General features: G+C 38.5%; 1 protein-coding gene across 5 annotated transcripts in view; it reads right to left on the bottom strand.

Moving 5' to 3' along the window:
• The window catches only part of SRGAP1 (SLIT-ROBO Rho GTPase activating protein 1), a 299865-nt gene that overhangs the window by 150809 nt on the left and 124214 nt on the right, over nucleotides 1-24842 (bottom strand). For all 5 annotated transcript variants that reach the window (XM_007516865.3, XM_060195004.1, XM_007516864.3 and 2 more), the window contains exons 2-3: nucleotides 14916-15111; nucleotides 11724-11886 (exon numbers count right to left, since the gene is read on the bottom strand). In XM_007516865.3, coding sequence (XP_007516927.1) covers nucleotides 11724-11886; nucleotides 14916-15111 — 359 coding nt within the window. The remainder of the gene's footprint in view (nucleotides 1-11723; nucleotides 11887-14915; nucleotides 15112-24842) is intronic.

Raw genomic sequence — 24842 nt, forward strand, 5'->3', positions numbered from 1 at the left:
TAACTAATACTGCATCTGCTGATCCCAACCTAATCCATGCAACAAGTACAACCTCAGCATGTTTCACTTCAGACTGTGTCCAGAGATGTCAGGCATGGAATGTCAACCCTTTAGCTTCATTACTCTAGAGAGACCTTTCCTAGCTCATAGTAGAACTTCTTAATTCCATTTCAGTTGACACACTTCTTAACAAAAACCTCAAAACCTAGATATAGACCAGGGCCCACGAGATAGGGAATATGTACATGTATCCATAAGTTAGGGGGGAAATATATACCTTAAAGCAAAAGTGCACAATAGTTTGCAGTGAGTCAATAAATGACACAAGGACAAAGACCTAAAAAGATACCTTAAAGTACCTAAATGAAACAGTTTCTACTTAAACCTAGATACCCTCTCCTCACCTACCTCCTGTTACATGTCCCTCAATCACTCCAAAGCTAACCTTGTCAGACAAAATATGGAATACAAAAGCTGAATAAGGGCAATAGACTGGCATACTTTAATGACAACTCTCTGGTCACTATCAGGTCACCCCATCATATGGGGCCCTAGTTAGGAAGTCCTGGGATTCCCACACAGACATGATGGGCCTAGACCTCTAACAGATCTCTCTCACCACTGTCATGGGTCATCTCCATCAAGAACAACATGATGGACCCCTTAGTGGGCCCCTATAGGACCTTGTCCCCAGTGTGAATCAACAATGGTAGGGTCTGTTCCATTCTCCAGTGGGAGGTTGTGCAGCATACTCTACCTACTACCTGAGCAAGATGGGTTCTAAAATTAGAGCAGCCTAGAGTGTTCCTAGCCATGACCACAGAATGCAAGCTCAGATCTACAGGGATGCAGATGTTACATCGACTCCTGTGCTGAATATGGATCCCAGATCAAATTGATGGGGTTTACAATGAACAATATTTAATACTTTTCCTGTATTTGGAAGGTACTCTCTGCGGGCTTTTGCTCCAGGTCCTCCGCCTCTCTGGAAGACAACCCCACCAATGTGTACTGAAACCTCAACTCCCCAGAGCCCTGCCACACTAGGGAAAGAGACATGCTGGGAGTATGGATCGACTGTCAAAACCCATGTTCAGCAGGGAAGCAATTACAGAAGCCAGACCTTCCACCTTCTGCACCCCCCAATGATCCTGGGTCCATACTCCCAGAGGGATAAAGAATAGGAAAGCTTTCAAGAGAAGGGATGGGATACAGAGTTCTGAGGTTGGGAACTGTGTAGAAATGTACCCTTCTTTAGCCTATAGTTTTGTCAACATTTCCAATTTATAAATAAAAAAATTAAAAAAAAGAAAAAGTAAAAAAAAAAAAGAATTAGTGGAGTGATGCTAGGAAGATAGCATAATTATTATGCAAAAGGTTTTTTTTGCCTGAGGCCCCAAAGTCCCAGGTTTAATCCTCCATTCCACTGTAAGCCAGAACTGTGCAGTGCTCTGGTAAAACAACAATTATTAAGAGACAGTACAAATGAATAAGCTAAATAAAATAAAAATGTAAAAAAAAAGAAAACAAGAATTGTTAGGGCTGGACAGTGGCACACTCAGAAAACATACACATTACCATGTATGGAAGAACCTGGGTTCAATCCCTCTGTCCTCACCTATAAGGCGTAAGTTTCATGAGTGGTGAAGCAGTATTGCAGATCTATCTATCTATCTATCTGTCTGTCTCTTCCCTCTCAATGTCTCTGTCAACCAAAAAAAGAGAGAGAGAGAAAGGAAGGAAGACCACCAGGAGTGGTGGCTTTATCATGCAGGCACCAAGCTCTGGTGAAAATTCTAGTGGCAATAAAAAAGGGACAGAGATATTGTTACCCCTTAATAATATTTAAAGGAAATACCGCATACAATTGGCCAAGAGATATACTGGAATATATATATGTATATATGATAATTATTATTGCTATGACAACCTTTATTAAAATCACCAAACAAGTAAATGCAGTAAAACTCGAGGTTAAATTAGAGTAAATCCTAGATGTTATTTCCTCCCCAACTTGGGGCCAGACCCCATAGACCTAATACTGGTTTGAATACAACAAATGACACTCAACTGTTTAATAGCCGGGAGAAGTCTAACCTCATCAGATAAAGAAGGGACTACAAAAGCTCTTGGAAAAGGGTAAGAGATTAGCTCACTTAATGATGGCCTTTTCAGCTACTACCAGGCCACCTCATCACCTGGGGCCCTAGTAAAGGAATTCTAGGATTCTCCCATAGACACAGTGTGCTTAGACCTCTAATAGATGTCTCTCTCTACAGTCACTGGTCACTTCCATCAGGAACATCATCATAAGCCCTTTTGAAGGTCTCTCCAGGACCATGCACCCACTACAAAGTAGCAATAATAGCAACTGCCCGCTTTCTGAAGGGAGGGTCGGTCAACCTACTCCACCACTCAAGGAAGACTGTGGCTGACAGTCAGCCTCTGCTTTCTAATGCAAATATATTAATAAGTATTCATTACTTATTCATTCAATAAATATTTACTACTTACTGCTTCCCATGTGCTACTTACTGCTTCAGTAAACAATGCAAGGTCCTTACCCTCAGGAACTTATAATCAAACTGCAGAGGACAGGAAGTGAACAAATATTGAGTAAATATTTACTATGTTAAAAAAGGATAAGCACTATAGAGGAGAATGAAGGTATAAAAAGAAGGTGGGGTATAGACTTCTACACAGAAAGAGGTGGGACTGAGCAGAGTGAGTAAAGGTTTAATGGGATCTGCTTAAGCTAAAAGGTATGTTATATATTTGATTGGTCACTTCAAAGAAAACTCGAGAGAAGGACAGTTGAAGAACATGCACTATCATACTTGTTAGACGTTCCCCGTTTTCATATCTTTCTGTTGTCAGAGTTCGGGGCACCAGTAGGCCGGGCTAGCTTCGTGGCGGTAGACAGAGACTCGAGGACACACGGCTGAGCAGAGAAGCTGTATTTCTTTATTCAGGAACAACGATTCAAAAATCAGTCTAATCTAATCACCACACCATGTCGTCCTCCATCTTTTTTCCTTCGGCGGCAGCGGCAGGAACTCAGGAAGTGGAGAGGGCAGGGAGAAGGGAGAAGCGCTAAAACCAGCAAGGGCTAAACCAAATCTCCCGGCGGGAGAGAGTGAGACCAAACCAATGTAACAGAAAAGACCATGTAAATAGACCACAGTGTCAAGCAATGTAACAGAAGCAGAACTAGATCCCAAAAGCAGAACTAGAAGCATACCAACATCTTTCCTTTTAATTCTACTAATATTGAAATTCAAAGCATAGTTTACAAGTGTACTGAAGAATAAGTTCATTAATTCCCCATTAAAAAACAGTATCTAAGATTAAAATTATGATTAGATATAGTCTCCTCTGCCTTTTTTTGTAGTAAATCCAGCATGATGTCTTCTGGGATGTTTCCTTAAGATTTTAGTTTACAATAAATATTTTATGTGCTTTATATAATATGTGCATTGTAAAAATTAGTAGCTATAGAGAAGCAAACAGTAAAATGAAAATAATGTAGGGATTCCCATGTACAATAAGTACTTTTGATTGATACACTCCCAACCTTTTTTTTGGGGGGGCTCCAGGGTTATTGCTAGGGCTCGGGTGCTGTCTTTGTTGATCTCACAGCAGCCTATGACACGGTCTGGCACCGTGGTCTCCTAGTCAAGATCTCAAGATGCCTGCCTCCATGGGTGGCCAACACTATATCGTTTCTTCTCCAAAACAGAAGATTCCGGGTGCATCTGGGTGACAAGTCTAGCAGATGGAGACTTGTCTCCAGTGACCTCCCCCAGGGCTCTGTTCTGGCTCCTACGCTATTTAATATTTACATCAATGACCTCCCAGAAACTTCTTCAAGGAAGTTCATCTACGCCAATGACATCTGCTGTGCAACTCAGGCATCCAAGTTTGACATCCTCGAGGAAACACTCACAAAAGACATGTCTCTGATATCTGATTACTGTAAAAAATGGCGACTAATCCCTAGCACTGCAAAAACAGTATTATCTGTTTTCCATCTACACCATGCCTCGGCCTCGCGTGAGCTTAATGTGCAGCTTGGCGATACGAGTATCCGGCATGAAGCCCAGCCAGTCTATCTTGGCATTACTCTTGATCGCACCCTGTCATTTCACGAACATCTCATAAAAACTGCAGCAAAGGTGGGCGCGAGGAATCACATCATTGCAAGACTGGCCAGCTCCTCATGGGGCGCGAGCGCTTCCACACTACGATCATCATCTCTGGCATTATGCTATTCCACTGCAGAATACTGTGCCCCAGTATGGTTCCGGATCCCCCATGTCCACTTGGTCGATTCCAAATTATATTCCTCCATGAGGATAATTTCTGGAACCATCCGTTCCACCCCGGTTCCATGGCTGCCAGTTCTTAGCAACATCACCCCGCCAGATATTCGTCGGGATGCGGCATCATCTAAGTTCATTTCCCGCGTCTACGCTCGACCGGACCTGCCAATATACGCGGGTATCTTCACCCACCCTGTCCAACGCTTGATGTCTCGTCACCCAATCTGGTCTCCTACGCCTACACTGAACTTCTCTGTTCCAGACTCTTGGAAACAGAGTTGGCAGTCAGCTGAGGTCAAGAACAAACACCTCATCACAGACCCCTGCAAGCGTCAACCTGGCTTTGACCTAGCACGTTATGATTGGGCCCTCCTCAATTGCTATAGAACAGGCCATGGCCGGTGCGCCGCTATGTTCCATCGCTGGGGAGCCAGAGACGACCCGAACTGCCCCTGCGGCTCCAGACAGACTATGACCCACATAGTCAACGACTGCCACCTCTCCAGATTCAAAGGAGGTCTCGAAACTTTACATCAGGCTCAACCTGACGCTGTTGACTGGCTACGGAAGAAGGGCAAACGCTAGAAGAAGAAGTGCCTTTACCACGAATCCATTGCTTCTGGTGGCCATCTTTTTCCATTTTTGTTGTTGTTGTTGATGCTGTTGTTGTTGAACAGAACAGAGAGAAATTGAGGCAGATGGAGAAAACAGAGAGGGGGAGACAGAGATAGACACCTGCAGACCTTCTTCACAGATAGTGAAGAGACACCTCCTGCAGGTGGGGAGCGAGGGCTTGAGCTGGGATCCTTAGGCCAATCCTTGCGCTTTGTGCTATGTACCTTAACCCGGTATACTACCGCCCATCCCTCACTCCCAAACTGTTTTTTAAAAATATTTTATTTATTTTGTTTTTGAGAGAGATGCAGAGAGAGAGAGAGATGGAGAAAGAGAGAGAAAGAGAGAGAGAGAAATACAGAGAGAAACACCAGAGCACTGCTCAGCTCTTGTTTATGGTGGTATGGGGGATTAAACCTGGGACATTGAAACCTCAGGCATGAGAATCTTTGTATAACCATTATGCTATCTCCCCCTCCCCACTCCCAAACTTTTTAAAACCATAAATAAATTTCAAGTGTTTTTGGAAAACTGCACTCCATGTAATTAAGGTTTCAATTACTGTAAGTCAAAACGTTTTCATTTTCTAAAAATCCACACATACATCATATGCTTAATATTGTCTTTAAATGTCTTTAATTAAACTTCTAAACTGAAGGTGAGTAAACTTGTATAGTAACTTACCTGTTAAGTCCATAGTCAGGTTTTAAACACATGTCCTATTGTTACTAAATAATCAAGACAAGCAGTACTATCAACTTTGGACATTTACTATGCACCAAATCTTGACAAGCAATTGATAAATGGAAAGTAAGTTATTTTCTCAACTATTTTGGAAAATTACATAAATTTACTTATTTCTAGAAAAGCAAGCTAGTCAGATGGTGAATAAAACTCAAGAAAACTAGCTATTCATGTTATCTGGAAGTATTTTCACTAGTTTATCTGGATTTTATTAATAATTAAGCTGTCTCTTGAGGCCACAAGGAGACCATTTAATTCTTTTGCTACACTGCACTGAAACGCTTAGAAAAAGTTCCTCTTGTTATATTATTTACTACTGTTGCATCAGCACACTAAATCACATGTTGTGGCTCTCTGCTCATAAAATAATCAATTTATTTTTCAGGGACTAGATTTACTGATTGGTTAATCATACCATGAACATCATTCATCGTTCCAGAAGGGCAAAAGATAAAAATTTCTTCCAAAGCATGAAATTCTAATGTCATTCTTCGATCTAATAATAATTCTATCTCAAGGGATGCAGCATAACAAAAAATATTATAGCTTCAGAAGATTTAAAGGTTCAAGAACAAGAAAACAAGATGACTATGCAGATAATAAAACACTATGCAGACATGGATTACCTTTTTAAAAGATTATTTCTGGACACAGGAAATGTTAACAATATTTTACACAAAAAGGAAGGCAGGTTATCAAGCTGTATACAGTTAAATATCAATTTTATAAAAATACATGTATGTTTATATACTGTAAATATGTTTGTATTTATAACTACTGAAAAGATATAGCCAAAATAGCCAAAAATATCAGTTGAAAGTAGGCGTTATTTTTATTTAAAGTTTTATAAAACTCTACAGTGAATATCTATTTTATTTTGCCACCAGGGTTATCACTGGGATTTCTTGTCTGCATGCCCCCACCCCCTCCTGGAGAACTTTTTTTTTTTGGTAGAGGACGAGGAATGAACGAAATAGAGAGAGGAGAGACACATGGTACAATTCCATTACTTGTGAAGCTTTCCTGTGTAGGTGCTCCTATGTGATGCTCAGGGGCTAAAATCTTTTCCCCATGCATGGTAAAGTGTGTACTGAGGACATATTTTATATTAAAAAGCAAACATACTCTTTTCATGCACATGATATTTCAGATTTTTAAAACATATGAACCATGAAGTTTCTTGCTCCAGCACCAAACCAGCTGTAAAACACTATTTCATTATGTGTAATGGAAAGAAGGCAGCAAAATCTCACTTGGGGAGGTAAGGCAAGACAATAAGATAAGATGCACCTCACTATTCTCTGTTCTTTGGGAAAGTGAGGCTTGATAATGAGCCAAATCACATAGCCAAGAATTTCTGGCCCCAGATCAAATCGATGGGGTTTACAGTTAACAATATTTATATACTTTCCCCATATTTGAGAGCTACCTTTTCTCTGATCCAGCTTTTTAGTCCTTTTTCCAACTATGACACCATCTCTCCAGACAATACCTTGGGTCCACCTGCATGTTAGCTGTCAGACTCAGGCAAAACTAGTAAAGTCATGAGCCCCTTGGAATATACCTAAAATAGACCTATGAGCTTTTTCTAAAATGAAGTCCCCCAAATCTTCATCTACAATATTCTTGCCTTTAGGTTCATGATTAGCCAACAGTTTGTTCTGCTTTATATCTTAACTCTTTTCAGCCACCAGGTTCCAGATGATACCATGATGCCAACTGGACTTCCCTGGGAAGACAACCCCACCAATATGTCCTGGAACCCTGCCTCCCCAGATCCCTGCCCCACTAGGGAAAGAGAGACACAGGCTGGGAGTATGGATCGACCTGCCAGTGCTGATATTCAGCAGCGAAGCAATTACAGAAGTCAGACCTTCCAACTTCTGCACCCCATAATGATCCTGGGTTCATACTCCGAGAAGGATAAACAATAGGATAACTTTCAAGGGAGGAGATTGGATATGGAGTTGTGGTGGTGGAAACTGTGTGGAAATGTACCCCTTTTATCCTATGGTCTTGTAAATATTTCCATTTTACAAATAAATAAAAACTGTTAAAAAATATAAAGAAGTTTCCAACTTCTGATCCCTTACTAAAATGTCAAGGGACAAGTTAAGAGGATAAAAAAAAAAATTTGGTTCTATCCTGTCTATGTTATCCATACCCAACAGACAGTCTGGAATTAAGCAACTCTTATTGTTGAATACATGAAGAAATCAATGAAGTCTTAGAAGTTAAGAGTCTCTACATGAAATAGGAGTGAGGATCCAGAGAGGCACAAAATTTTAACCAATATAGGTATTTACTGTGTTATCCCTGCATCTCTCATTTACTATGGCAATGTGAGGAAGAACATTTTAATTCCATTAAAAGTAAGGATGTTGAAAGGTCATTTTTTTATATAATTATTTATTTATTCCCTTTTGTTGCCCTTGTTTTATTGTTGTTGTTATTGATGTCGTTGTTGGATAGGACAGAGAGAAATGGAGAGAGGAGGGGAAGAGAAAGATAGACACCTGCAAACCTACTTCACCGTTCATGAATCGACTTCCCTGTAGATGGGGAGCTGGGGGCTCAAACTGGGATCCTTACGCCAGTCCTTGCTCTTTGCGCCATGTGCGCTTAACCCGCTGAGCTACCTACCACCCAACTCCCTGAAAGGACATTTCTATGAGTCTGTTAGCAGACAGGATTTATAAATCTCTTATAACAAAATGATGATCTGGATATTATTATCACATTTGTGCCATCCTCCTTAGTATGAGGATATGTTTAGTAAAGGGTCTAGTAATTCTCACATCACATTAATTATTACAGGTATATGGGATACATTTTGCAATATAATTAGTAATGAAGATAATAGCTGAAAGTTAGTTAGGATTTATGTCCAGACACTGAGCTAAGTGACTTTCCATGTGTGACTCATAAAGTCTCCATGTAATTCTCTGAAATAAGTTATTACACTTTTATAGATGTGGAAAAAAGACGTTTAAGAAATTTATAAATACTCCCAAGCACACAGTCACTAACAGTGGCAAAGGCAAGATTCATATCTAAAAGACATAGTTTTCAAGCCTAGAAGATGAACCACCATGCTATACTGACCAACAGGCTTTACCTATCACCCTAGAGGTCTAAATTTAGGTTTTTAAACAATTGATTATGATTGCACATTTTCAAAAATTTTACTTTTTCCCCCTTTTTGAAAAGCTTCCACTAAATGCCAAAGCAAATGGTATAGGCTAACTAGACTATGTCAAATATTTTACAACATAAACAAATATCAGGTCATTATGTTGTACACCTAAAACTAGTATAATGTTAATACGTTAACTGTATCTCAACATAGACAAAAAAAATAACCAGAAATCTTGTTATTAAGATTAAGATTTCCAGGCTGTTTCCTAGGACTATAACTCTTTGAGTCTTGGAAAATTCTGATAAGAACAGAACATTTTGAGGCTGAGGTGGTGATTTGGCAGGTAAAATGTAGGACCTGCAAACATGAGACTCTGGGTTTGATCCCTTTTATGGCATATGCCAGAGCAATGCTCTGGTCTCTCTCTTATCAAATAAATCTGAAAAATTTAATTTCTAAATACTAAAAAAAAACTTATAAGTAGTAAACAAGGAAGTGCGTGTGTGTCTGTGCGTGCGCGCATGCCTGCATGCGTGTGTGTACATTCCCTACACCCTCTCTTCAAGAGCCAAGAGTTCATTCTCCCAACTACAGGGACTATTTGGCTGCTGGCTGTTGAAACTCACAGCTGATCCCACTCTGGAAATTACCCTTGAGAACTGTCCTCAGCAAAAGAAGCTGCCTTTCATCAGTATTATTTAGCCTCTTCCCAAGGAAAGCTCAAACATAGCTATGACTGCTAAATAACTCCAAAGGGCATTCCCAGCTCCAGATAAACTTCTCCCTGTTTAGGTTCTGCCTTTGGCACTCCCTGAGAGTGGAAAGCTCTCTTGAATTGCCTCTGAAGATCATATCACAAGTAGGTGGAAGTGCTGACATTCAAATTCAAATCCATTATTTGACTCTTACTGCTGGATTTCTATCAATTTTATCATGCCCTTGCCTTTGATTTAACAAAGTAAATTCCCACATTTGGTAGAATTTACAAAGTCTCTTTGTATATCCCATCACTCACTCCCACACTTATCCCTCCTCTAGTCACAACCTCTCCCCTTTTCCTAAACACGTCATGCATTAACTTTTCCTGGAATAGTTCACTATCCTTCCTCTGTGTGCTGACTGCCTCTTTCTCCTACAGAGCTTATTTCCAATGCTTCCTGGGCTGTGAAGAACTTTCTGACCTCTTGTTAGGGTTGAGCTCTTCAGCCTTCAAGCTCCCACAGCAGGTTATGCTTTCCTTTCACATGGTAACTTAATTATTATAATGTGTCTTTGCAAAAAGGGACACGTCTTTAATACTGATTCCTCAGCCAGACATTTTAAAAGTTTTGTTGGATGGATAAATAAACTAACTAAGTTGAGATATTGGTCTCTGAAGTCTTGGTTGCATGGTTGCAAACACTCATACACTAGGAAGTATAGGAAGTATCCTACAGCACCATGCAAATCTATGATCTGCTTGAATACAAGGAATCATTTTTTTTGTTCATCTGTACAGCTTTTACAAAGCCAGTACTGTTTCTGCTTTTTGAAGATGCTTCAGAAATGAACAATGGACTAGGGAGATAGCATAGTATTATATAAAAAAAAAAATCCATGCCTGAGACACCAAAGGTCCTAGGTTCAATTTGCAGCACTATTATAAACCAGAGGTGCAAAAGCAAGTAAGCAAGCAAACAAACAAAAACACCTCTCATTTGAAACAAACAGCTAAAAAGGTTGACATGTGAGAAAATTCACTTTTATGGATCAGCCTAATTTTTAAGCTCTACTTTTAAGATAGATAGGCTATGTCTCTCATCTTTTAAAAATATGTGTGACATTTTATTAGCACCAGATTTTAAGTTGTCTCCTTTATCTGAAACTTTTGTCATCTACCAGCAGAGCAAAGATTATTTAGCATTTGCTAAATTCAATTTCTAGGTCAGAAATCGAATCTAATATGGATACATCAAATATGACCAAAATGTGTTCCAGCTGGCTTGCTTAACAATACAACTCTGTTTAAAGGGGCCTCTCTGAAACAAAATCAAAGTTTTTCTTTTTCTTTTTCACGTCCTGAAACTTACTGCTTTTGGAACAGAGGTCCAGGTACTAGTATTAATTTTTGATAAATTAGTATTAATAATTAGGTATCTAAAAACACTAATAAAAATGTGAAGGGAGGACCTCTGTCTTACCAAAAAAAAAAAAAAGAGAAAAAAAAAAAACTGAAAGTCAGTAGCTGCATTTGCTACAGAGGAAATGGTCCAATTTTGTTATTGTTTGCAACAAAACATCCAAATAACCAAAAAAAAAATTGCTGAGAGCTGGTTGATACTAGTAATGATGATAACAAACTTTAGAAATCCTGTGTCCATTTTTTTTTTTCAAATGCATTTGAAAAGGAAGATATTCTCTGGTGTGTAAGGAACTGAATTTTCTGTGCCTTGTGGATTTTTTTTTTTTTTTTTTTTCATTCTCTAACAGACTCAGCTGCTGGTCTGGTGGGAGTAAGAAAAAAAATTGATAACATCTGGTAATCTTGGTTCTTCGCAAGTCTCCAATCACATGTGAGCCTATGGCACAGAGTCTGAGGCTACCTATTCCTCTCTAGTCTGGCCTGATTTTTCCCAACTGCAGGCAGTTTGTTTCCAAGGAATGAGGTACAACTTACAGGTACATCTGGGTTTAAATTTTTGGTTATGTTGCTCAGGTCATAGATTCAATAATTTACAATGCTGTTAAGTATGTCTTCTCTAATTCAACTTTTTATTCTGAGTTTCTAAAAATATCTATTCCTTATTTTAACCTAATATTTAGTGAATACAATAAACTCACTAAGGCACCAGACTTACCTCTGTCCTAGTTATACACAAAATAGTTACAGGAAAGTACACTGAAGCAGGATTTATGGGTGGTACCTTTTTAAACATTCTTGTGGAATCCTCACTTATCTGCATGAACCGCATGATCACATTGTTCAGATAGATGTCACTCAATGTTGCATGGTCTTTGCTTTCTCTCCTTACTTGGTTCAGAAGTAAATACCAACAATTCACTGGAGACAACAAGTTCTGGTCTTTTCTAAAAAGTAAAGAAAGACAGACATAACATCAATCTTAAAGCTGTCCCAATCAGCTAAAGGAAGTTGCTACAGCAAACTAGAAATCACAACAGAAGGGTATTGTTACTGGTTTTTCTGCTCTGGGCATTGCTCAGTGTATGACATTCAATAGCCAGCTGATCAGCCTTCCAGGCTACAGATGGCAAAGTCAGAAATTCTCTGGGATTGTAAATAAAGACCTAGACCATAAATACCAGTCAAAGGCCGCACTCCAGATAAGGGCCATGGGGGCGCTAAAATACACAGTACTCAGGCCGAGCTTCAGACCTAAAACACCCCATTAAAGGAAGCAGTTTATGGTTATATAAAAATCTATCAACAACTGTTTTCTAGATAGACTGTGGTTTGCCACTGCACATAAAGTTTGCTTTCAGTCTGTTGCTCGAAAGGGGATCTGGCTAGCTATTTTTCCCATGAAACAGATTTGAGAGTACGTATTAATCTCTTGATGTATGGCATCCAGCCTCCCAAAAAAGTATTCCTGGGACTAAACTTTATCGCCTCAGAGTCCATAATAGAACCAAGAAGTTTGCTGACTTGTCAATATGTCCTATTTAAACTTATTAAACATTCATATTTGTAACTCTATGTTTTATTTTTGATAATAAAGCTAAAAATGAACATAAATCACAAAACACAGATTGCAAAAGAGCCTACGGAAAAATACCCAATCGAAATCGTCCAACTGGGAAGTTATTGTTAAAAAAAGATGGGAGTCAGGCAGTAGCACAGTGGGTTAAGCGCATGTGGCACAAAGTGCAAAGACCGGTATAATGATCCTGGTTCGAGCCCCTGGCTCCCCACCTGCATGGGAGTTGCTTCACAGGCGGTGAAGCAGGTCTGCAGGTGTCTATCTTTCTTTCCCCCTCTCTGTCTTCCCCTCCTCTCTCCAGTTCTCTCTGTCCTAGCTAACAATGACGACATCAGTAACAACAACAATAACTACAACGACAATAAAAAGACAACAAATGCAACAAAAGGGAAAATAAATAAAATTACAAAAAAATTTTTAAAAAGTTGAATAACAATGTTTCATGCTATTTACTTATTGATTTTGTAATATAGCAGAAGCATAATCATGCTTTTATTTTAAAATATAACTATAAAATAAGAAATAGAATAATATGTACCATAGAGACTATGGTGGCATTATATTAAACGTGCTACCTAATCACTCAGATCAGATGTTTACTTAATGTGTTATTTATGATCACTCAAGAGTCTTAATATTAATTTGGGAAGGGAATCATTACATCTAGTCTATCTTAGATTTAGAATTTTAAAAAAATTATTGTAGTTATTATTATTGTTATTGATGTTGTTGTTGTTGGATAGGACAGAGAGAAATGGAAAGAGGAGAGGAAGACAAAAAGGGGGAGAGAAAGACAGACACCTGCAGACTTGCTTCACTGCCTGTGAAGTGACTCCCCTACAGGTGGGGAGCCGGGGGCTTGAACCTGAACCTTCCACCTGCGCTTCACCTGTGGCGCTACTGCTCGACTCCCGATTTAGAATTTAATAATAAAGTTAGACACTCTTTTTAAAATTTTTTTATTTCTTTGATAGATATAGCCAGAAATCAAGAGGGAGGGAGGTGATAGGGAGAGACACCTGCAGCCCTGCTTCACCACTCTAAAGCTTTCCCCCTGCAGGTGGGGGACTGGGGGCTCGAACCCAGGTCCTTGCGCATTGTAATACATGCACTCAACCAGGTGCGCCACCACCTGGCCCCCAAGTTAAACACTCTTTAGAAGAAAGAGGAAAGAGAGGATAGAAATTAGAATGAGCAGGGCAGGCGTAGAGAGTATAGTGGTTATGCAAACAGACTCTCATGCCTGAGGCTTCAAAGTCCCAGGTTCAATCACCTGCACCACCATAAACCAGAGCTGAGCAGTGCTCTGGCAAAAAAAAAAAAAAAAATAGAAATAGGAATGAGTATAGAAGATCCCTTAATATGGCATCCTATCCTATAATAGCTATCCCGCACATTAAGAGTAACACAGTCTTGGGGTTGGGCAGCAGCACAGCAAGTTAAGTACACATGGTGCCAAGCGCAAGGACCTGAGTAAGGATCCCGGTTACAGCCCTCAGCTCCCCACCTGCAGGGGGGTTGTTTCACAAGTGGTGAAGCAGGCTTGCACGTGTCTCTCTCCCCATCTCTGTCTTTTCCCCTGCTCCATTTCTCTCTGTCAACAACAATGACATCAATAACAACAACAATAATAACCACAACAATGATAAAACAACAAGGGCAACAAAAGGGGAAGAAAATAGCCTCCAGGAGCAGTGGATTTGTGGTGCAGGCACTGAGCCTCAACTATAACCATGGAAGCAAAAAAAAAAGAAAAAGAATAACACAGTCTTTCTGGACAACCTCCTTTCCCCTCCAATCCATCAGGCAAGGAGCAGTGTTTTTATAAAAATCGAGAGAGGAGGGGAAACAACCCCCTTCCTTCCTTCCTTCCTTTTTTGACAGAGACAGAAGTTGAGAGGGAAGAGGGAGAGAGACAGACATCTGCAGCAGTGTTTCACCACTCATGAAGCTGACCCCCCCCCCCTAGGTGGGGACCAGGGGCTTTAGTGTGTGCGCTTTAATGGGTGTACTACTGCCTGGTCCACAACACCTAGTTTTCTATCATCAAAGATCTATAAACACACACTTATTCTTCTTGCATATAAAGTTATCTATAGAGGCTGGCATTGAGGCCCTGAGATAAACATGATGGCAATAAAGATATTAAAGAAAAACAAAAAGCTGTCTATAAATATATATTTGTTGGAAAGAGAAAGATATATAAAACACTATTCATTTCAAAGAGGGATAAAATGATGTTCATAGACTATAAGCAGATAAGTGTTTTTTTTTTTCTTTAATCTAGAGTCAATCAATAGCTTAACAGACAAAAATAGAAAATTCTCAAACCAATAAGGACATGGAAAAGATAGACTGTCACTCTAGGAAAGAAAATTTGAGCCAAATCTCTCTTACTTGTACTGCTGATGATCCTTAGTGCTTCTTGTTTTTGCCATGAACCTTTCGGCTAATTTCTCTAAGTTCCGAGAATATTCAGTCTCAATTTCAGCTTTTTTCCGGAAGAAATCTTGAAGGTCCTGGAGAAGTTGAACTCGCATCTCTGTTTGCTGCTCCAGGCATTTCTGCTGTTCTACTAGTTGAGCTCGAATTTCTAAGGAGATAAGAAAATACATTTGTGAGGGAGTCAGGCGGTAGCACAGCAGGTAAAGCGCACATGGCCCAAAGCACAAGGACCTGTGTAGGTGTAAGCATCCGGCAGGGAGTCACTTCACAAGCAGTAAAGCAGGTCTGCAGGTGTTTATCTTTCTCTCCCCCTTACTGTCTTCCCTTCCTCTCTCCATTTCTGTCCTAACAACAATGACATCAATAACAACAACAACAAAAAAAAAACAACAAGGGCAACAAAAGGGAAAAATAAATAAACAAATATAAAAATTTAAAAAAGAATATCCATTTGTAATGTTATCGCATGATAAAGACAATGAATCCACTATACATATAACTTAGTACTGAACTTTTATCAGACACTGTGTCCAGGTTGGTTTCTGTAAGAGATTTACTGACACTTTTAAAAAATGAAGAAGTACTGGAGATAACATAATGATTTAGAATAGGAATATGGATTACATCTGCAATGCCATAAGTATATATTAGTCTTGAGGGGGAGAAATTAAAGTCTTCCAGATAACAGTTCATAATGTGACATCTTTGCTAGCTCATGTACACTGTAGGTCTTTTTCAACATCATTTTACCTCAACTCCCCCTTTTGAGTTTAAATGGCAAAGAAATGAGCATCATTTATTCCAGACTTCTGAACCACCACTTCTGTTGCCAGTTGGCACATGTCGACAATGATATTTGGTAATTTTTACTTAGTGCATAAATTTCTAGTTTGTAAAACACATAGCTTCAGGCTTTATAGGGATGCCACACTTAAAAATAATTTCTTTAAATATCCAAACAATTCATTCATAATGAGACAATCCTCAAATTCTACTTTATTATTCTGCTAATAACATCAGGGGCTCTTCACTTGGCCTTCACTTATTATATATTGTTTAAACTAACAATCTTATCTGCAGATATTATCCTGAAAAGAACCCTTTGACAACTTTAATACATTAGAAGCATAAAGATTAGTCACACAGTGATTTAGCAGAAACACATAAGCAAACTTGCATCATGCAAAATGACCGTAACAATGAAACCTGTGTTTTGGAAAATGACATACAGTAACTAATCACTACTGAGTTGTGATTGTTTTAAGACCCAGGGCTAAGATCCAAAGACAAGACTACTCACCCTGGAAAACATCCTTATTTCATCTTTCTCCATGCCAATATATATTCCTTAAAAGTGAGGGCAGAATCTAATTCATTACAGTTAACAGAGATTGATATCCAAATAATCCCTCCTCAACTTTTTTCTTTTACTTTTTTATTAGTGATTTAATAGTGATTAATAAGATTGTTAGATAACAGGGATACAATTTCATACAGTTCCCACGACTAGAGTTCCATGTCCCATCTCCTCCACTGGAAGGTTCCCTTACTATTTATCCCTTTCTGGGAGTATAGATCAAAATTCCTTTTTTTAAAAAAATATTTATTTATTAATGAGAAATATAGGAGGAGAGAGAGAAAGAGTACATGTGCTGTTGGGGACTGAACTCAAGACTTCCTGGTTGACGTCCAATGCTTTATCCACTGCATCACCTTCCGGACCACTATATCAAAATTCTTTATGAGGTAGAGAAGGTAAAAGGTCTGGCTTCTGTAACTGCTTTCCTGCTGAACATGGGCATTGTTAGGTCTATCCATACCCCCAGCCTGTTTCTATCTTTCCCTAGTTCTCTTCAATTTCATAATATTCTTCAATAAAGAAAAACTGAGTTGATTATATAATTATTCCACATTTGAAAATGTTTGATCATGTTCACTAACAGTGGTGAGTTAAGTTTAAAGATAGAATTTTCTCAATTTAATAAAGTAAGTGATAACTGAATACTGATTATCCATTACTGTATTGAGTAGATATCATTCCCATTTTACAAAGAAAACATCAAAGTTTAACGAGACTAAATAATTCATCTCATAACTATGTAACTTATCAGTGGTAACCAAGACTTCTAACCCATGTCTGTCAGAGTCATCAAACATGTTCTGTCTTCTTTCTGTCCATCCAACATATTTGATCATCTATAAAATGCCTGACTTATTGTCTGCCAAACAAGGCTCATTAATTAAATAATTAATGAGACAAGGCCTTTGTCCTTAAGATGGCCATACTCCATGTAACAATGTTTGCAGGGAACCCTAGAGGAAGATGGGTAAGCATTTCTCAAGAGTTTTCTCTGGAGAATTTCTGGATTCAGAAATTCTGTTATTAATCTTATAAAAATGTGGTGAACACCAGGGTAAAGCTATGTTTATGGCTTTTAACTGCCATAAACAACATCTGGTTTTCAGTCAGTCAAAGCAAGTGTTTTTCAAAAAAGTATTATAATCAGCAAGTCTGCCAAATTCTTTCCCTATAAATATAGAACTATTTTTGTTTCATTAAAAAAATAATGATAATAACCAAGGGTTGGGGGCACTTATACTTTAGGAATTCCATAAAGCTTTTACTATGAAGTAATCTTAGCACATCTTGCTGTACTTAGAGAAAAAGAAATAAATCATCCTACCATGTCATCTAGCTTTCTGCTTTTTTCTTAATTGCCTTAGTGTCAAATAAGAAATAAAAGTGTACAGATAAAGGAATACAGATCTCCTCACAGCACACACAGAGAAGGGGTAGATAACATAATGGTTATGCAACAAGACTCATGCCTGAGGTTCCAAGTCCCAGTCAATCCCCTGCACCACCATAAACCAGACTAGAGCAGTGCTCTGGTAAAAAACAAACAAAATCATTACACAGGCTATCTTCTTAAATTTCATTCTTAGTGTCATGCTTGCTTCCTTCAGGTGTATAAAAGCAAGGAGTGTAGCATTTTGAAAGTGTATTTAAACAGTTCAAAACCCCTCTTCATTTTCCAGAGAGTAATTGTTACTTCATGTTATCTGTAATTTTTCAACCAAATAGGACTGTTATCACATTTTGCAGTAGTAGAAATGCAGAGGGATAGATCCTAGGGGGCCTGAGGGAAAATAAACTAAACTCCAAAAATTCAAAAAGGAGTATTCTTTCAATTATTTCTTTTAATTTAAAAAAGTTTGACAAATGTGGCAAAGATGACAACAACAAAGCCAATATAACAGAATTCTATAAAAAATATCCTGTGAGGCCTGGCAGTAGTGCAGAGCCATAAGCGCATATGTGTGAAGCGCACTAACTGGTGTTAGGATCCCAGTTGGAACCCCCGGATCCCCACCTGCAGGAGGGGCTCTTCACAAGCGATAAAGCAGGTCTGCAGGTATCTATCTTTCTCTCCCCCCCTCTGTCTTCCCTTCCTCTCTCGATTTCTCTCTGTCCTGTCCAACAACAACAAGGGCAATAAAAATAGCCTCCAGAAGCAGTGGATTTGTAGTGCAGGAACCAAGGCCCAGCAATAACGATGGAGACAAAAAAGAAAAAAAAATTGTTAGCAAGAGAAAAAATTTGAATTCCTTATACCACACCAGAGCTACAGACAGTATAGTAAATAACTTCCTTATATGTACAGCATGACACTGTTAACTATGCCTTATTATGCTACATATATGACCCCTATAAAAACTTAAATTGTATTACTTATGGCAACTTTGAAATACATATTATTTGAGAAAATATGTGAATGAGTATTTGAAAATATTTTTTAAATCTCTGTGAAAATGGCATTAGCTTTTTTTAAATTTTATTTTCTGGTTTCCTTTTCTTTTTTTATTCATAAAAAGGAAACACTGACAAAAACCATAGGATAAGAGGTGTTCAACTGTACACAATTTCCACCACCAGAACTCTGTATCCCATCCCCTCCTCTGATAGCTTTCCTATTCTTTATGCCTTTGGGAGTATGGACCCAAGATCATTATGGGATGCAGAAGGTGGAAGGTCTGGCTTCTGTAATTGCTTCCTCGCTAAACATGGGCATTGGCAGGTTGATCCATACTCCCAGCCTGTCTCTCTCTTTCCCTAGTGGGGTGGGGCTCTGGGGAAGTGGGGCTCCAGGACACATTGGTGGGACTGTCTGTCCAGGGAAGTCTGGTTGACATCAGGTAGCATCTGGAACCTGGTGGCTGAAAAGAGAGTTAACATTTAAAGTCAAATTGTTGACTAATCATAAACCTAACGGCTGGAGTATCGCAGATTAAAAGGTGTGTGTGTGGGGGGGGTGTCTCCGTTTTGTAGATACCTAGTAGGCCTATTTTAGTTATATTCCAAAGGGCCCGTGACTATAGTAGTTTTTTTTTCCCCCGAGTCTGAAATCTGATATTCAGGTGGATCTAAGTTATTGTCTGGGGAAATGATATCATCGCTGGAAAAAGGACCAGAAAACTGGATCAGGGAAGAGAGTAGCTCCCAAATATGGGAAGGGGTATAAATACTGTTGACTGTAAACTCCATCAGATTTGATCTGACCTGGGGCCCATATTCAGCTTAGGAGCCTATGTGACCTTTGCATCCCTGTAGATCTGAGCTCACATTCTGTGGCCATGAGTAGGAACATTCCAAGCTGGGCATTAACTTTATCGCAAAGCCTCATAAAGAATTTTGGTCCATACTCCTAGAGGGATAAAGAATAGGGACCTTCCAATGGAGGGGTTGGGATACGGAAATCTGGTGGTGAGAATTATAGGGAATTATGCCACTCTTATCCTACAATCTTGTTTATCTATTTCTTATTCTACAATATTGTTAATCATTATTAAATCACTAATAAAAAAAGAACAAAAGATTGGCCTTAGGAGATAACATCATGGTTATGCAAATGACTTTTTTTTTTAAATTGCCACCAGGGCTATTGATGGGGCTTGGTGCCAGCACTATGACTCCACCACTCCCAGGGGCCATTTTTCCCCTCCTACTTCCTTTCTCTCCTCTCCTCTCCTCTCCTCTCCTCTCCTCTCCTCTCCTCTCCTCTCCTCTCCTCTCCTCTCCTCTCCTCTCCTCTCCTCTCCTCTCCTCTCCTCCCTTCCCCTCCCCTTTTTTTTCCCTTCCCCTCCTCTCCCCTTCCCTTCCCTCTGCTCTCTCTATTTTGTGTGACAGCACAGAGAGAAGTTGAGAGGGGAGGGGGAGATAGAGACACCTACATAACCTGCTTCACTGCTCAAGAAGCATCCTCCAGTAGGTGGGGGGTGTGTGTGAGCTCAAACCTGAGTCTTTGTGCATAGTAATGTGTGTGCTCAACTGAGTGTGCCCAGCCCTCTGCAAAATATTTTCATGCCTGGGGTTCCTAGCTCCCAGATTCAATCCCAAGCATCCCCATAAGCCAGAGTTGAGTAGCACTCTGGTCTCTTGCTCTCTTACTCTTGCACTCATTAAAATTAAATTAAATTAAATTAAAAAGTAAATACAATGTTAAAAATAACAAAATATTGCAGATATAACTGTTTTGTAATATAAGAAGTGCATCTATGAAAGTATTCTCTAGAACTAAGTTGCCATCTAATTTTGAGAAATGTATTGCATTTTAAACTATCAATGTTGGAAAAATGCTGTTCTATACACAGGGCACTGGGACAATATATATTGCATAGTAGTGAATACAGTATTTCACTGCTACCTGTGAACTAACATGTTGGTACTTGTGGTTATTTGTTGACAAGCTGCAACCTGTATAGAGAATAGATAATCATACTTTATTTTTACAATCTATCTACTGGTTATGACTTGTTGGTATACCTTTGAAATATTGTATTTCAAGCTGTAAGTGCCATGAGGGAAAAGACACTAAACAAACATTGTCCTAAAACTAACAACATTGATGTATAAAACAAGAGGGTTATATGACTATAAATTCAATATAAGTAAAGGAACTAGCATTGAAAAATGGTTACGTAACAAATGTGTCATTGCTGGCATGAACTGCAATCAAGTGGAACCACTTGGTAAAGTTTAACAATGATACAAAGAGAGAGGTGTTAAACCCAAGCAAAGGATTCTGGGGGAGGAGAGGATGGGAGGAAGTGAAAAGAGCACTTGGGTCTTGGTGCATGATGGTGGATATGTATCATACGTGCATGGATTGTGCACAGATTTGTGAACAATGACAAGAAAGATGTCACGCATTTTCTGGACTTTAAGGGACATCTTCTTTGCATACCTGTAACATGGAATGAAAAATCATCAAGAAGTCACAATGCTTCTAGACCTACTGTCCACAATGACATGAGAAACCATATTATCTTCAAATAGGAAAAATAACAATGCTATCAAAATGTATCAAAACTATATTTTCTGCAGTTTGAGCCCCCAACTCCCCACCTGCAAGGAAGTTGCTTCACAGGCAGTGGAGCAGGTCTGCAGGTGTCTGTCTTTCTCTCCCCCCTCTCTCCACTTCTCTCTGTCCTACCCAACAACAACAGCAATAACTACAAGAATAAAACAAGGGCAACAAAAGGGAATAAATAAATATAAAAAAATTAAAAACTGTATTTTCTGAATGATAATGAAGGATATATGAATTGCAGGCTGAGTTTAAACCTGATTTAATGCACCTGTGATAACTTCATTGCAATATTCAAAGAATTGGAAACCTGGGCATTAATGGGATATTATGATCTCAAGCTTATATAGCAATGAAAACTGGAAAAGATATTCAAAGAAATGCTTGGCCATATACGTTTTAGACTGCATTCTATCTACTTCACATAACAACTAAAAGAAAAAGTCCGTCATGTACTGGGCCTAACACTAAGAATGCAGAGATGTGACTACATGTAGCTACAGAGCACAGCATTCCTATCACTCCAGGTACCACAGACTCATTAGGGCTGGACCTAGTGAAAATGCCACATTAAAAAGTAAAGAAGAGAGTGCAATTTTCAGCTAATTTTCTATTAGCTATATTGGATTAATATTGAGCTGGATAATATTTTTTCAGGCTTAAGTTTCAGTTTTGTTTACTCTATCCCAATAGATCTGCCAAGAAGACATATATATACATGGTCAGCAGCACATGAAAAGTATAACTCACCATCATTATTCGTTAGGAAAATGGTAATGAAAAACACAATAAGATATCATTTCACACTTACCAGGCAACTATAAGCAAAAGAACAGATAGTATCAAAATTTGGTGAAACTATTGAGAAATTTGGACACTGATATACTAAAAATATAAAATCGTATAGACATGTTGGAAAATAACCTGGAAGTTCCTTAGAAGGTAAAACAGAAAGTTAACATAGACGCAGCAAATATAGTCCTAGCTGAATAGCCTATATAAATAAAAACCCATTTCACATAAGAAATTTGCAGACAAATAATTATAAAAAATTATTCATACCTAAAGTGGAGTTGGTGTATTGCATCAAAGTAAAAGTCTCTGGGGTAGGTGGGGGGAGAGTACAGGTCCTGGAAAAGGATAACAAAGGACCTAGTGGGGGGTGTAATTGTTATGTGGAAAACTGAGAAATGTTATGCATGTACAAACTATTGTATTTACTGTCAAATGTAAAACATTAATCCACCAATAAAGGAAAAAAAGATTTAAAACTTATTCATACAAACTGAAAAATGGAAACAATCCAAATGAGTATAAGTAGCTTTTAGGTGAAAAAGATAAACTTAAATATCATAATTCCATGATATTTTGGTTGCTGAGATATTTTTGAGAATGCTAATAATAGTACTAACAATAAAATGCCGGATAGTGGAACACCAGGCTGAATATACATGTTGCATGTGTAAGGATCCAGTTTCAAGTCCCTAGTCCCTCTATATAGAGGGAAAGCTTCATGAATGGTGAAACAGTACAGGAGGACTCTCTCTCTCTCTCTCTCTCATTTCTTTCCCTCCCCTCTCAATTTCTATCTGTATCTATAAATAAAATATTAAAAACATGAGAAAATACCTACTCATACTTCCATACATACATATGTATGTAGTTAGTCTAGTTCTAACTTAGAGGAAATATGGGTATCAACACTTTAAAATGATGCCTTCATAATATGGCTTACATCGGTTTTTTAAAATCTTGTTTTTTAAGATTTTATTTATTTATTAATGAGAAAGATAAGAGGAGAGAGAGAAAGAACAAGACATCACTCTGGTACATGTGCTGCTGGGGACTGAACTCAGAACCTCATGCTTGAGAGTCCAATGCCTTATCCACTGCACTACCTCCTGGACCACACATCAGAGTTTTTAATTCATCTTGAATTTATCTGTACTTGACTGAGTATTGATAGTAAATAGCTATAGTAGCAGTAGCAAAACAGTAAGAGTACTAATATACTAATATACTAATGTTTCAACCTCTAATGATATTAAGCAGCTTACTTGCTATCATAGTCAGAAGTGCTGATTACCCTAACTGCCACAGAATCCTACACAACAGCACTATCTCTTTTAGGCAGATAAATGGCACCTTTGAAAGGATGCTAGGCAGTTTAATTTAGAGCATGATTTAATTAAATATACATAATTTTTAATTGAGACTAAAATTTACTAATTACATTACTATTATTATTACTGTTCTATCAGAGTATCACCATGTAAAGAAAAAACATCAGTAATCCAACAAAAATAATACAAAAAAGACTGCTTCCAAAGTACAATTAATTTGTAAATTAAAGAGTGAAACAAATGTGAAGTAGTTCCTCTAAGGTATATAAAACTGCTGACTAATAAGTATTAGCAAATAAAATTGGACTGCCCACAAAAGGAGGAAACAGGCATTGCTTGCTATTGCTCTAATAAAAGGAAGTCCTAATATATATTTGCCTCCAGGGTTATTGCTGGGGCTTGGTGCCTGCTCTATGAGTCTACTGCTCCTGGAGGCCATTTTTCCCATTTTTGTTGCCCTTCTTGTTATCCTTGTTGTTGTCATTATTATTATTTTTGTCATTGCTGTCATTGTTGTTGGATAGTACAGAGAGAAATCGAGAGAGGAGGGGAGAGAAGAGGAGAGAAAGATAGACACCTGCAGACCTGCTTCACCGTTTGTGAAGTGGCCCCCCTGCAGGTGGGGAGCCGGGGGTTCTAACTGGGATCCTTAGTTGATCCTTGGGCTTCGTGCCATGTGCGCTCCTGCTGTGCTACCTACAGCCCAAACCCCTGAATCCTAATTCTTAAAAAAAGTTTGTGTGAAGCCCCAGACTGATGAATGAATATTTCATGGACAGACTATGTCTGAACTGGGAAGTTTCTCTGATATGTTGCTGAATGATCAGGACTAGGGCATAAAATCAAAGGGTTGAGTAATAGTCACGATCACCTAGCAAATAAAAACACAATAGCATTTTAAAGTATCCAACAATCTCAATTATTTAATAATCTTGTCCAGTCAGATTTTGCTTATGGGATAAAAAAAAAAGTGTCCATTCTGCTAGGATTCTGCTATATCTTTGCCCAAAAGGTATAAGAAAATTTTACAGATAGCAGGTAGTAGCCACTTACTGAAGTAAATATATATTTTTTAATTTCTTTATTGAGGGACTATTTATTCACAGTCAACAGTAAAATACAGTAACTTGTACATGTGTAACATCTCAGTTTTCCACATAACATTTCAAGCCCCTCTAGATCCTTCTCTGCCATTATGTTCCAGGACCTGAACTGTCCCCTCCTACCCCAGTCTTTTACTTTGAATACACCAACTCCCAAGTTCTGCTTAGTGTTTTCCTTTCCGATCTTATTTTTCAACTTCTTCTTTTTATTTTTTATTTTAATGTATTTATTTATAAAATGGAAACACTGACAAGACCATAGGATAAAAGAGGTACAATTCCTAC

Source organism: Erinaceus europaeus, chromosome 7, assembly GCF_950295315.1.
Source record: "Erinaceus europaeus chromosome 7, mEriEur2.1, whole genome shotgun sequence".
In the NCBI taxonomy this organism is placed as follows: domain Eukaryota; kingdom Metazoa; phylum Chordata; class Mammalia; order Eulipotyphla; family Erinaceidae; genus Erinaceus; species Erinaceus europaeus.